General features: G+C 34.9%; 1 protein-coding gene across 1 annotated transcript in view; it reads left to right on the plus strand.

The window, feature by feature from the left end:
• USH1C (USH1 protein network component harmonin) overlaps positions 1–13,993 on the plus strand; it is a 52,823-nt gene that overhangs the window by 19,199 nt on the left and 19,631 nt on the right. Inside the window, exons 11-15 of the mRNA XM_058165053.1 lie at positions 1,646–1,702; positions 2,779–2,921; positions 4,194–4,259; positions 7,477–7,601; positions 8,176–8,252. Coding sequence (XP_058021036.1) covers positions 1,646–1,702; positions 2,779–2,921; positions 4,194–4,259; positions 7,477–7,601; positions 8,176–8,252 — 468 coding nt within the window. The remainder of the gene's footprint in view (positions 1–1,645; positions 1,703–2,778; positions 2,922–4,193; positions 4,260–7,476; positions 7,602–8,175; positions 8,253–13,993) is intronic.

Consider the following 13,993-nt stretch of genomic DNA (forward strand, 5'->3'; position numbering starts at 1 on the left):
CCCTCCAAAATTCAAGCTCCCACATAGTACTGTATGAGCTGTGGTTGCACAGTGGTTAGAGTACTGCAGGCTACTTCTGCTGACTGATGGTTGTCTGCAGTTTGGCAGTTCAAATCTCACCAGGCTCAAGGTTGACTCAGCCTTCCATCCTTATGAGGTGGGTAAAATGAGGACCCAAATTGTTGGGGACAATATGCTGACTTGTAAAACCGCTTAGAGAGGCTGTAAAGCACTGTAAAACGGTATATTAGTAAAGACCTTCACTCAGGCCTTTGGAGAGGATAATTAAATGATCCTTTCTTTATTTCTGTTGCCCTCTGGACTTGATGTCCCTTTGTCTTGTACTATTTTATGTGTAGTACAATGTGCACCTGCAGGAACAATGTGGGGAACAGTTTTGGTAAAGCAGGACTTTCCCAGAGAGAGGCCCAGATTAAGAGACTGCCCAGTCCCAAACTGGAAGAAGAGTAGAGAAGAGGTTTAGGATAGCCATAGCTTAGAATCTCTCACGTAGAGATTGTATAAAATTATATATAAGAGCAATGGTGGCGCAGTGGTTAGAATGCACTACTGCAGGCTGCTTCTGCTGACTGTCAGCTGCCTGTAATTTGACAGTTCAAATCTCACCAGCCGCAAGGTTGACTCAGCCTTCCATCCTTCCGAGGTGGGTAAAATGAGGATCCAAATTGTTGGGGGCAATATACTGGCTCTGTAAACACTTAGAGAGGATTGTAAAGCACTGTTAAGTGGTATTTAAGCCTAAGCGCTAGTGGTAAGTACTATTATAACTTTAGTTTGCATGATTCTGTTCCTTAGCTGCAAGCAAATAAAGGATTGGACTCAATTGATTTCACTATATCATTTCTGGGCCTGATATTATGTTTATTATATTGTTATTTGTTTTTAAAACGTTTAACCATTGTGAACTGTAACTGGGAGTCAGATGGCATATAAATTTAATAAATTATTTTTAAAAAATTGAATAAAATATAATATAAATATACAACTGATTGCTTCAAGCCCATTGATTGCCACATCACTATAGCTACCATTTAGAATTTTATCTGGTAAAAATTAATCAAAGATGTTGAACTAGACTAGAGAAATGGATTTTAATTCATTAAAAAAAGACATGTCAGCTTTGTCAAAAATTCTATAGACTTGCAATCCTAACATATTTACTTGGGAATTACTCCCTTTGTATTCTGCACAAAACTGCATAAAACTCAATACTCATTTCAAAACTGAAAAATCATCTCTAGGTGGTTAAAACAACAAAATTTTATTTTTTGTTTGAAGTTCCTAAAGTAATTGTATCATGTTGCTTAAAGAAGATAGGGAGATAGGGCGGTATATAAATGTGAAAAAATAAATAAAAATAAATAAATAAATAAACAAATAAATAAATAAATAAAAATAAAGAAAATGCTCAAAAGAAATTCTTTTGCAACAGTGTTTATGACAAATGACTGGAATTAGAATTAGATTCCCCTATTTTCTAGAATAATAACTGAAAGAATACTATATTGAGAGGACTAAAAAGCCATTCTAACTGCAGTTAATCCTGTAGACTTTTACAATATTTAGATTTTACAGTTTCATTTTTCTGTCATCGCCTCCCTTTTCTTTCTTTTTTTTTTCCCAGGCTGTGAAGGTGTTGAAAAGCAGTCAAACCCTGACAATCACTGTTGTAACTGGAGCTGTAAGTATTAATGTCATAGCAATCAACAAAAGACTTGTGAAAAGTCAAAAGGCTGCTGTATACAGCAGCAAGAAATGAAATACACTCAAAGCACATATCTTGGCTTCCCCAAAAGCAGGAAAAGTGTGTGGAAGATACACCCTAACTTCCAAGTTTATGTAGTTAAAATCTTAAATGATTTTGCCTGGGCTTAAGTAATTTAACATTACAAATCGGTATGTATTTACTTAAAAGTAAGTTTCATTAAATGTAAGGAAGGCTAAATCAATATAGGACTACAGGCTGGCTAAGTTATAAACTTCATAATATTACCTTCAATCATTTTTGCCAATTCAATATTATTTTCTCTGCTTATTTTATTGTGTTATGCATTTCTAGATTTATGACAGGCACAATGTTGTTCAATTTGCTTTTATCATTTTGAAACATGATAAGCTGCAGTAGAAGCTCAGCCTAGGGACAATGCAAGGAGAATGCTTGTAGAAATTGAATAGCTTCTGCTGCAATTTATCATCCCTTTCAAAAAGATAAAAGCAAACTAAACAACAGCATGCCTGCCCTAATTCTAGACATACATTCACATTCATACACCCTTCAGTGTAAAGATACACAATTACCAGAAAATAGAAGTGAGAATATAAGGTAATCAACCACAATAAACAGCACTAAAATGCAAAATCATACAAGTTTAAATTTATGTGACATCCATGTTTCTAAAATGGATTTAAAATGGATTTCAAAGTTCTCAAATTTCTACAAATGAGATCCCAAAATACGTAGGGCCTAGGCCCCAATGGCACAGATAAAAATAAGAATTCAGGCAACTACACCGTAACTTCCTTCTAGAGTTTTCCTTTTTACACTTGTTACAGCTATTTGTTTAAAATTATTTCTGTTCTATCAAAATTCCCAAATTTAAATTCTGTTTGTTTATTCCTAAAATAAGTCTTTTAAGTTTTGCAGAGATAAGTTTTCTTCAGGTTCTCCCTTGCAAAAGATGTTATTTCTCAAACTTTCAAGTTAATGACTGTGCTGATTGACTACGTTGATTAACAGGGATTTAAAATAATGTTTAGGGCAAGGAACTGTTTATGACTGAGGAAGAGAGGCAAAGGGAAGAATATAACCATGAGATGGAGCGCCAGGAGTTAATGCGTCAGAAGTGGCTTGCCCTGGAAACCAACAAAATCCTGAAAGAACAGCAAGAAAAAGAAAAACTGTAAGAGTTTGGGACAGAAGGGGTCTCATCTATTAATCAATTGCCATAACATGTAACTGTTGATTCGTGTAACCATCAACACTTAATTAACTTGAATTCCTTTCTGAAAGCTTCAGAGCTTTTCAGTGATCTTATAGCATGATAATTTAACATTACTGTTTCTTAGATATGAAGTCTAATTTTGAATAGAAGCATTTTCTTGTCAAAAGGCAATACTATAATACTAATCAAGAGTAGATGATTATTAATAAAAGAGAATGATTTTAGCTGTTTTCTGACTTTCCACATTGGGGATTTATAGTACCCTATAGCAGGAGTGTCAAACTGGTAGCCGATGGGCCAGCTGCGTCACACACAGGCCATGCCCACCCCAGCTCCATGAATGGAAAAAAGTCACGAGATGCCACAAGTTTGACACCCATGAACTATAGCTACAGCAGCTATTATAAATCTTCTATTTTCCCTACTGATATATTGCCATTACAATGGTTGGATGATACTAGAAGAGCCTAAAAACAAAGTGGAATTGACCAATGAAGGATCAATAAAACAAAGTTACATTTCATTATTGAAAATATATTATATTGATAGCAGAAGTAGAATTCTGATCATTAAGTATTCTTGGAGAGAAGCACGACAAAACCAGAAAAGCATTTTTGGAATCAATTACCATATGCATGCAAAAAAATAAATAAACAAACTGAAATTATGTTTGTAATTAGTTCAGTCTTTTTCTGTTAATCTAACACGAAGAAGAGCACTGAGATCATAACACAACTAAGAATGAAAAACTAAATTAATAAATGGTACATTAAATGTTGCACTCCTGGAATAGCAACTGTGTGGGACATTAAAACAAAGTGGACATTTTTTTAATACTTTGAGACAAACTCAGAAGAAATGTCTTCTGTTCATGGTCAAATCTGTTGAAAAGGCCAGGAAATAGCCTCAAAATAGCTACATTAAACATTAGTCTTCCATAGTTCAACCATCCCCTTCAGTAACTTTCAAATCATAAAAGGATGTTGGTAAATTATGCCAAAATCCAAATGTTTATCAATCCTACTAGTTACTCACCTTTGTTAACCAAAAAGAATAAGAAAGAATAAAGCTTAAGCTTCTTAGTAGGTAGAAAAGTGTTGCATTTCTCATAAAGCTATTTATCTCAGGGTATAATGTTATGATCCATCAAACGATAGAACAAGCTGTCTACAAATTGTGACTATACATTAAGTATCATTCATTAGTTTCATTTGGGGTATACATTTCTAGGCGGAAAATGGAGATTGCACAGAAGGCTATTGAGGAAGAAGAACGATATTGTAAAGAAATTGAACAGTTAAGTCATTCTTTCATGCATGCTTTTTCCTCTTGTATTATGTTGTCAACATGCCTATATTTTGTTTTTTAAATGGTACTATGACTTTGGGAATGAAAAAAAGCATCTAGGATTCATTCAAGTTTATTTGCTCACTTCTGAAACCTTTTCCTTAAAGTAGAGATATACAAGAATCAGGCCTCATTTCAAATTACCAGTGGTAGAAATATCTGTTTAAATGAGCCATAATAATTCTTCCTGGCAGGTCAAGAATTGTTTGGTTAAAGGCCAGATTATCATCCATGCCTTCTACCTCTTCTCAAATGGTGCAGTATAGTAGGAAAGGGACAATTACAACCAGAAGTCAGTTTTGGCTCATGATCCCCACCTCAGTTAAATCTGTTGAATTCCCCAACAGAGTAATAACAGAGTAATAAGTGAAGTGACGCTTTTCAAAATTAATTAATTAAAATGGATTAAAATTGGGTAAATAGGTATAAGAATGGTTTAAGGGGAAGAAGATAAGAGAAGGGTAAAGTTTTCTTTCCTAGACACTTTACAGTAGTGGCCAAAATTGTGGAAACCTTTTGGGAAAAGTATTTTCTAAAAGTAGCTAATAACACCACTTGTTTTTGGAGTAGTATATATCAATGGAAAGATAATTTAATCAAGAATGTAATGCTTGATTTGCTATTAGAATAGCAGTTACAGTATAAAGAAGAAAAGTGAAACATGTAGAAAAAACAAGATATACAAAAATTATCACATAAATTAATACTTAGTTGGGTAATCTTTAGCATGAATTATGGCCTTACAATATCTTTCCATGGAGTGAACCAAATCTTTTAGTTCTGCAGCTGCTACAATGTGAAACCAAGATTGAATGATTGCTTCTATTAACTGGGTTTTATTGCTGGGTCACTTCTGACTAACAAGTTTCTTTAGTCGGCTCCATAGATTTTCAATTGGGTTAAGGTCTGGGCTATTCCCAGGCCATTCCAGCAGTGGAATATGATTATCTTGAAACTCCCCAAAAAAGTGGTGTTATTAGTTATTAAACCTCAAAAATATACTTTTCCCAAAATATTTCCACAATTTTGGCCACTACTGTACATCCAAAAATGCCCCCTGCAGAATCATGGCAAAAGTTTCACAGTAATGATTAGCTTTGAGGAGGAAAATGTCAACCCACACATTTTTTTCTCCTCACAAAATTAGTCTCAGGAGTATGTTTGATCCATACAGGGATCTTGGGAGAGTAAGGAAGTGTGCTTGGGAAATATCTACCTTTGGCCACTTCTTCAGATCCTAAGCTGCTCTGAAAGGGAATATATGGGATCATTCTTCATCTCAAATTGCAGGACTGTGATTTTCACTGAAGTCTGGTTCTCTGCATTGCAGAGAGCCTCTCTTGAGAATCTGTGGGAATTTATTTTGGTAGATTGGATCTCAGATGGAAGTGAGGAGCTGTTCTCAGTATTCTCAGTGCCCATTGGGATCAGCATGTTGAAACTGCCCATCGTATATATTCTTTCTCTGCAGGTCAATTTCAATTTTATTTTAACAAATGCCATTTTCACTTCATCATTATTAATTATGCATTAATAAATACTGGATTGCCTGGAATCTATTTTCATCTGCTGCTTCTCACTTGAGATTATTGAATTTATTATACCGATTGACAAATAAGAGTGAGAAATTTCTGCAGGGGAAGTATGTAACACTTTAATACTTAGGCCAGACCAAATTCTGCAAAAGCATTTGCTGGAAAGTCACTGCTTTAGAATAGCTATTCATTTTTGTTTTTCCTTTAATTTGCTCGATATATTTTTATGTTGTTTAAATTTTGTTTTCATTATTTTATTTTATACATTTGCATACATTACTTTGAGAGGTCCTTGGTGCTGTTCGAACTTGGTTGTTTTTTTTTGCAGACATTTCATTACTCAAACTAGGTAACATCATTAGTGCTAGTGATGATGATGAGCATTGAGGATGTTACCTACTTTGGGTAATGAAATGTCTTCAAGAAAACAACTAAGCTCAGAGAGCACCAGGAACCCATCATTTCAACCCTAAACTACAAATATTCTCCTTTATCGATAAATATCTTTGGGATGCATTTCTATGGGAAGCAGTATAGAAATATATAAACACTAAATACCATGTCAATGTAAGTTATTTAAAATATTGCAGATTCACTTTCCTGTTCCGATTCAAAACTAGCCAAAGGCCAAGCAACTAAGTCAGGATAGTATTTTTTATCATAGACCTAGCCACAGTTAAAGCTTTTGAACTGAAAAGTTAAGTACCTACTTAAATAGCATATTCTGAAATCAGAAGGATTGGGAATGTTTAATTTTGACTGTGTTATGCAATTTATTTTGATATGCTTTTGACATTTTTGTTAGCTATAAGTGAGAAATAACAAAATAAATAAAATCAGCCTTGCTTGGTATGTTTATAGCACAACTTTCTTCTGTCATGAAGCTCAGAATAGTTGCTTTATATATTGATTGAGTTGTTAATGTTTTTAATTACCAACTTTCTAAGTCTCCTGATGGTTTACAATAAAAGAAGGAATGCTTCCATTTGGTTTGTTGTCCAGAGACTGACTAATATCTAAGTCTAGACCAGGGGTAGTCAACCTTTTTATACCTATCGCCCACTTTTGTATCTCTGTTAGTAGTAAAATTTTCTAACTGCGTACCGGTTCCACAGTAATGCGCCGTGTATCGTTGTCTGCGCATGCCTCTCGCGCATCACGGATTGGGTTTGATGGGAGGGGGCCACCAGCTACCACCTCTGTCTGTTACAGCTGGGTGGTGTGGGGGAGATGTGCAAGCTATTTTGGGATGAGGCTGTTTTGTTTGCAGTCGCACTATAGCGTCATTTACTTTCACTTACATAATGTGAACTAAACTTATGCATGGGTGATACAAATAATATATTTTCAGAAATTTAAATTGTCACAGGGAATTTTATGAAAACCTAATGAAAATGTTTTTAAATAATGCTATGAAAATTTTTTAAAAAGTCAATTAAATTAAAAAAAAGGAAAGTGCTTCAGTATCGGACAAAATCTCTACCCACCATCATGACAGCTGGAACGCCCATTAGTGGGCGGTAGGGACCAAGTTGATTGCCACTGGTCTAGACTATATTTAATCTAAGGTGGTTCTATCATGCCCTTTCACCCTATACTCTCTAAAGGAGCAGTATTTTCCTCTTTTCCAGGATAAAGGCTGAGGAAGAGAAGTTCAAAAAGCAGTGGGAGGAAGACTGGGGTCATAAAGAACCACTAAAGGCTTCCAAAACTGTAATTGCAGAAGTACATTCTCCACCTCGTCCTAAACATCGATGTAAGTAAGAAGTTGTATTCTTATGTGTAAGAAATATGTTCCATTAATTCCAGCACAGTGCATTTCTCAAACTGTAAGCATGGGGAGAAGCCAGAGATTTCAGCTGTGGAAGTGAGTCTCTAGGGCAGTTATTGATTTTTCTTCTGTCTCACTCTCTGTTACTTTTATTAAATGCTGTGCATTTTGAAAGCTTTTCTGGAAGAAAACAAAAAAATACAATGAACTAAGGAAGAATGAGTGCTCCTTCTTTTGCTTTTCAATAGGAAATAATTTCTGGAAATCCATATTTCTCGATGTCCAAGTACATAGACTCATTTTAACTGCTATTGTATGATTCTTGGGACACATAAATAATTGGCATTTCAGATCAATTTATAGTGGACTGCATGGCATCCCAGGACAGAGCATCAGTTTATAGAACTAAAGCATGAAAGAAGACAGAACTCATCTTATTCCTAGATGTGCCTACTTTCTTCACAGACTTTTTGATTTTAATTCTTTCATGAGAACCATCCTCCTGGCAAAGAATTGTCATTTCTTCTTCCTTTATTTCTTTCTTCCTTTCTTTCTCAAGTAGATATAGAGGAAACTGCATTTGATCAGTCTACATCAAATGATACAACTGGATTGAAGCTGAAGGAAAGCCAACAGGTTTGCTGTAGCACCTTGAGTTCACTTGATTTTCTTACTGCCTGCACTGTCCCTTTTGCTGACAATCACTCTTAAAATTGGACTGCACTACGCTCTCTGTGATTTCCTGTAATTCTCACATTAAGGAAAACATTAATATTTATTTGCTGTGCTAGCCAATATAACTTCGTATGATTTTTCAACCAAAGAAGAAAATATGAAATGGCCCTGCATGGGATCTTTGTATGTTCTGTCTCATTACCACTGAAAACAGAGCTGAGATCAAGGAATAGTTCAAATTAAGTGTTTTCTGTCATCAGAAAACTAAGACAGTGCCTTTGTCTGTACCCTGCTGCTTAATCTCCTTTAACAAGGAAGAAGAAGCTAGGAAGAACTAGCAAAAATAAAAGAGCTTCTTCAACTAATTCTACTTAAAAGTGAGGTTTTGAGTGCTATCAAAAAGATTTATTGTCTTCTTAATTAACAAGTTTGATTTTGGACCTGGTATCCAAGGAATAAATACCAGCCTTTTTTTAATATCCAGGTGACTAGCCAAATATGAAATTGTAATTTAATTATAAGATGAACATCTAGAACTGAAGATATATAATGTAGTTTTTAAAGGGATGGAAGATATTTGAATACATGGAGATGTCTTACTAAATTACATCCATGCTTTATATTGTATAAATGCCATTTAAAGCTTGAAAAAAAAACATTATTGTATTGAGCTGATATACAACTGGCAAAATACCAGTAAGCTTAACATACCTTTAGGATAAATAGTAATTCTTTTCCATATCAGCAATTATCCAGTATTTATCCATTAAAAAACCAAATTAATATTCAGTGCAATGTTGTGTAGAAAAATAACAACTGAATTTTTCCTGCTATTGATAGAAAGAAGTATGTTGGGTTATCATCCCATTCTGAGATCATATTTCTTTTAATTTTCCAAATTAGTATTTTGTACATTGTTGCAAACAAAGAGTTCCAGTAGGTATGATTTCTGTGTACACCAGCTAACAGCAATTCCAAACAGATGCTCTGTATCAATATAACTAGTAAAGCTTTTAGTTAGAGAATATCATGCAGTATGCTTCTAAAAAATTAAGTTATAATACTTGGATTAAAGCACTTGTATCAAACTAATCATGAAAATGAATAAAAATGAAAGTTATTGTGTCCAAAGTGATTATGAAAGTAAAGTGGCTAGAACTCTCATAATCTGAAGAAGAGACTTCTGCCTATTATTTAAAGCTATTTCAAAGTTAAGATAAAAATGTATATTTCCATTGCTATAATTTTCATCCTTTTATATGGGTTATATGTTGTAATCTGCTGATATAAATACAGTATCTATAATGCATTGTTCTCCTTTGCATACATATAGCTTTTGGATGGTTTTATCGGTATGAGGGAAAATTTCCTACTATTCGCAAGGTAGAAAAATGTTGAACATTTTGAAAAGTTTGCTGTGATCATCGCATTTGAACCTATGTGCATTTTCATGAAGTTAGGGTTATCTTGATAAGATTGAAAGGAAGGAAGGGTCTGCATGTGTTATAATGGTTTACATCTAAACCTGTTGTGTAGAAAAGCATTCCAGTCCTTGCCTGTCCCAAATTGAGCAAATTATCCCATAACAGTGCCTTCCCTTTCTTTCTCCCACATTAATTGGCAGAACCTTGTTCCTCAAGAATAGGTTTTTAATAATGCAAGGGGATGTTAAAGGAAGGCAGGCTGGAGCACTCCTCTGTGTGAATAAAAATCCACTATCTTACTATCTAGTATACTTTATATCTACACAAATATGTTATCCCTTATGGTGTGCAGAACTGTAAATAATGCAAATACTCTTATCTGGAAGTAAACCCTATTGGTTTATGCCATTTCAGTCATCTGACTCTAAGTGGCAAATATATTTTTTTCTTTTTAAGATAATAGACATTGGTTTCCAGAAAGCTAATTCGGTTAAGTCCATTAGAAACAATGGCTTCTATTAACTTATCTTAAAGTTATCGAACAGACATTTAAGCAGTTCAGTGAAATTCCAAATAAATAATTTGTTATCCATTGAAGGGTTCTGTTGTGTTGTGTGGTTTTGGTTTTGATCTTTGTGCAATTTGTGGCTTTATCGTTTCGGCATTATGCATTATATTGCCTGATAGAATGGTTCCATTATTTATATGAGGACCTATTCTTTAAAAGCATGCAAAACTGTAGAGTTTGGGGATATTTTTGTCAGATCAGTGTAATGGGAAATTTACAACAAGTATGCATGAACCTTGTTATCTCTAGATTTCTCTCAAAAGCTGATGACTTCATGTTTATTTTACTCATAATGAGGCTGGTTTTTATGTCTTGCTGCTTTAATAACTGGATGATTGTGTCACAGTTTTCTAGGAGAAATTCTGGCACATTAGTAGTATACATGTATAATTAATATTAATATAACAACAATCCAGAAAGGTAAAGAAAGAAAAAAATCAAAAAGTGACAGTCTTAGTGAACAGAAAAAAAGCAAAATGCAACTGGAGTTTGAGCTAAAACTTCTCAAGGAAAAAGAAGAGAAGTTGGAAAGAGAAAAACAGCTGAAAATCAGCCGATTGGTTCAAGAGGTATGTTCTTTGTGATCTGTATACCTTTGTTTTCTGTATAAAAAGAGTAAAAAAACATGCATGCTCCTGGGTATTTAGATATGGACTTATATTTGAACATGTCTATACTTAGATGCATTATTGAGATTGAATATTAACTAACCTGACACCTATCAAAGCATGGAGAACATGAGTTAAAAGCTGTAGATTGTAACATAATGTCACAGTACAATTCAAACCATCTACCGTATGTAAAAATGAACTAGTTCCTTAGTAAGATGATTAAAATTACATGGTTCTGAAATGTATTTGATTTGGCATTTAGATTCATTGGAAGACCAACAAATCTTTCCACACTTATGAGCGGGTGTATTGAATACTATGCTATAATTTTTTGGGTGTTGTATATCAAAAGACTTTGGTAAAGTGGAAAGATTCCATGACAACAGGGAATAAAACTCTCCCTTTCCAGATGTTTGAATGATATAGGAAAATCAGCAAGTTTTTCCCTCTTTCTAGCAATCATCCTTTGTTCATCTGAATGAAGGAGAGACTTAGAGAAAATCAGGGCTGTTATAGGAACTCACTATTACCATTTCAGTTTTCACACACAAACGTACCTGTTGCTATTTGGGATAAAAAGAGGTACAAAGAGTAGAATGGCAAATCCTTCCATATATGACATGTTGCCTCCAAGTGTGATTGTACCATTCCAGAGGTTTGGGTTTGTTCAGCCAAGAAAAATGTAGTGACAATCTCCTGGCCTTTCTTCAAACAGCCATTCACTAGTGCAGTATATGAATGAACCCAAGACCATTAATTTAATGGACATCTCATTAAATAGATCAGCCATATTGTGTGAACATGACCCCTATATATATTCTATTCTGAAAATGGATTCCCCTGTGACTTCCTTACATATTTCAAAATTAATATTGCTTTTCCCACATGTAATTCTCACCAAATGGGAAGAATAAGTGGTTGGCAGACATAAGTAGTCATACATTTATGTTCCCTAGGAATAAATGCTTGGAGAATTGGATGATAATTGTTCTTCTGTTCGTTACTTGGAATATGAAGTATGTTGGACTGTCTCTTTGCTTACCACAGGAATTAGTAGAATGGTCAGTGGAGACCATACTCATATATATGATCAATATTTGATAAATGTGATCAAAGGATGTTTTATATGTGTGATATAGACAGAGCACTTTAATATCACCTCTAAAATAGTGGTTTATTTGAACAGCTGCTTATACCAAACAACCAGGTATCTGTCATATATTTGGGGTTTCTACTGTATTCCAATCTGCCCCAAGGATAATTAATGACATGAGACTGGAAGAGTTCCAGAAAGTGCCAGATTCTTACAAACATTCAGTTGTAAATCACTGAATGATAAGAAATTGATTGAGCAACTCTTAGATATAACCTCATTTATTTCAGCGAGCCTTCTTGAAATAAATGTATCAATTCAAATCTAACAATCAGCCAATTTTAATATGTGGTGAAGATGTGTTCAGGAATTTGCTGAGATTGCAGTAGATGAATTACAAAAATATTTAGATCTGCACACATTTTATTGCCAAAATGTATTTCAAGTGTGCCTTTGAATATAAATCTATAAATGTAAACTCTTGAATTTTCTTCTAAAATTATGCTACAACTCTCAGGTGTCTGAGACTGAACGAGAAGATTTAGAAGAATCAGAAAAGACTCAGCATTGGGTGGAAAAGCTCTGTCAAACACGTTTAGAACAAATCTCCTCGGTGGAGAATGATTCTCCTGAGGTAAAATAAGATTCTCACCCACCCAGTAAAATATTCGTTTTGTAATCTTACAAATTGTTTTTTAAGGTGTAGCTTGCAGTATGATCTGTAGTAAATCACTTGTTTTATCAGGCTATTATAATGAAAAAATGTTTCAGATCTTATGTAGAAATCCATTTTAATTCAGTAAAGACCCACATCATGTTGTTAGGAATGATCTAGATCAAAGATCTCAAATTTGTGGCTCATGGGATGCATGTGGCCATCCATTTTGTACCTTGTATGCCTACCAGGATGGTGGGTGGTAGTGAACAAAGTAACTCTTAGCTGACAAGAAAGCAGAGGCCAGCTTTGCCCTCAGGATAGATTAAGGAAGGCTGCACCCTACCCCATAGGAAGCTCCAACTTTCTGTACATTTTGCCACCTTTGTTTGCCTTGGCTTGTTAAAAAGTTTCTTGGGCTATAGGAGTTGTCTTATACATAACAGTTTCCTTTAATACAAATTCTTATTTATTGGTGTTGAACAACTAGACAAAATGCCTCCCATAATAAGGATTGTTTTATAGGAATTGGGCAGAATTTGGGTTTTTGAGCCTAGTTATTGTTAGTGGAGTTGTATTCAGCCATTTTAAACAAGTGCTGCATTAAAACAAATCTGTCATACTAGAAAACAAGTGTACGTCCTGCTGTTTCTGCTTCTGCTACATCTGTGCGAAGGTTTGCTGGCGGCTTGCAGCTCCATACCACTGACCTTGATGATATCAACTTAAATGATACTGGCAAGCTTTCAAAACGCCCAGCACCTCTGCCTCCATTACCTCATACAGTGTCTGTAGTCTCAGTAGCTTACCCGTTTTCTCCACCAAATATTCCAGCTACTAAGGGATCAGTGCCAATACCTAATTCACCTTCATGGATTCCACCGTCCTCTCCATCTCCTTGGGCACATGTTCCACCACCTCCTTTGCCGCCACCATCTCCACCACCCATTCATCCTTCCATGCAGACTGTTGGCACTCTCCATCATCCAATGTCCACTCATTTGGATGGAAAAACTGGCTGCCACAATTTTCAGCCTGGCGGGGCAGAAAATTCCCTGGATAACTGGGAAGTGAAAAACTACAAAGAAAGAAAGATTAGTCCAGTTAATGCACAAAGCAGCAATCAGACCTACCTTTCCAGTCCAAAGGTATGATATAGAATATATATTTTGTGGCACTCACAACTCGCTGCTGCTGCTGCTGCTGCTGCTGATTCACGTTATCAGGATATGAAAATATTTTCCACTGTGTCTTTTACCTTACATGATACTGTTCTGAAGTATTTCTTATTTTTATAACTTTCCGTAAGTGTGTTTTAATTACTTTGTCATGTCATGTCATCATTTTTCCA

The sequence above is a fragment of the Ahaetulla prasina genome, chromosome 1 (assembly GCF_028640845.1).
Source record: "Ahaetulla prasina isolate Xishuangbanna chromosome 1, ASM2864084v1, whole genome shotgun sequence".
Taxonomy (NCBI): Eukaryota; Metazoa; Chordata; class Lepidosauria; order Squamata; family Colubridae; genus Ahaetulla; species Ahaetulla prasina.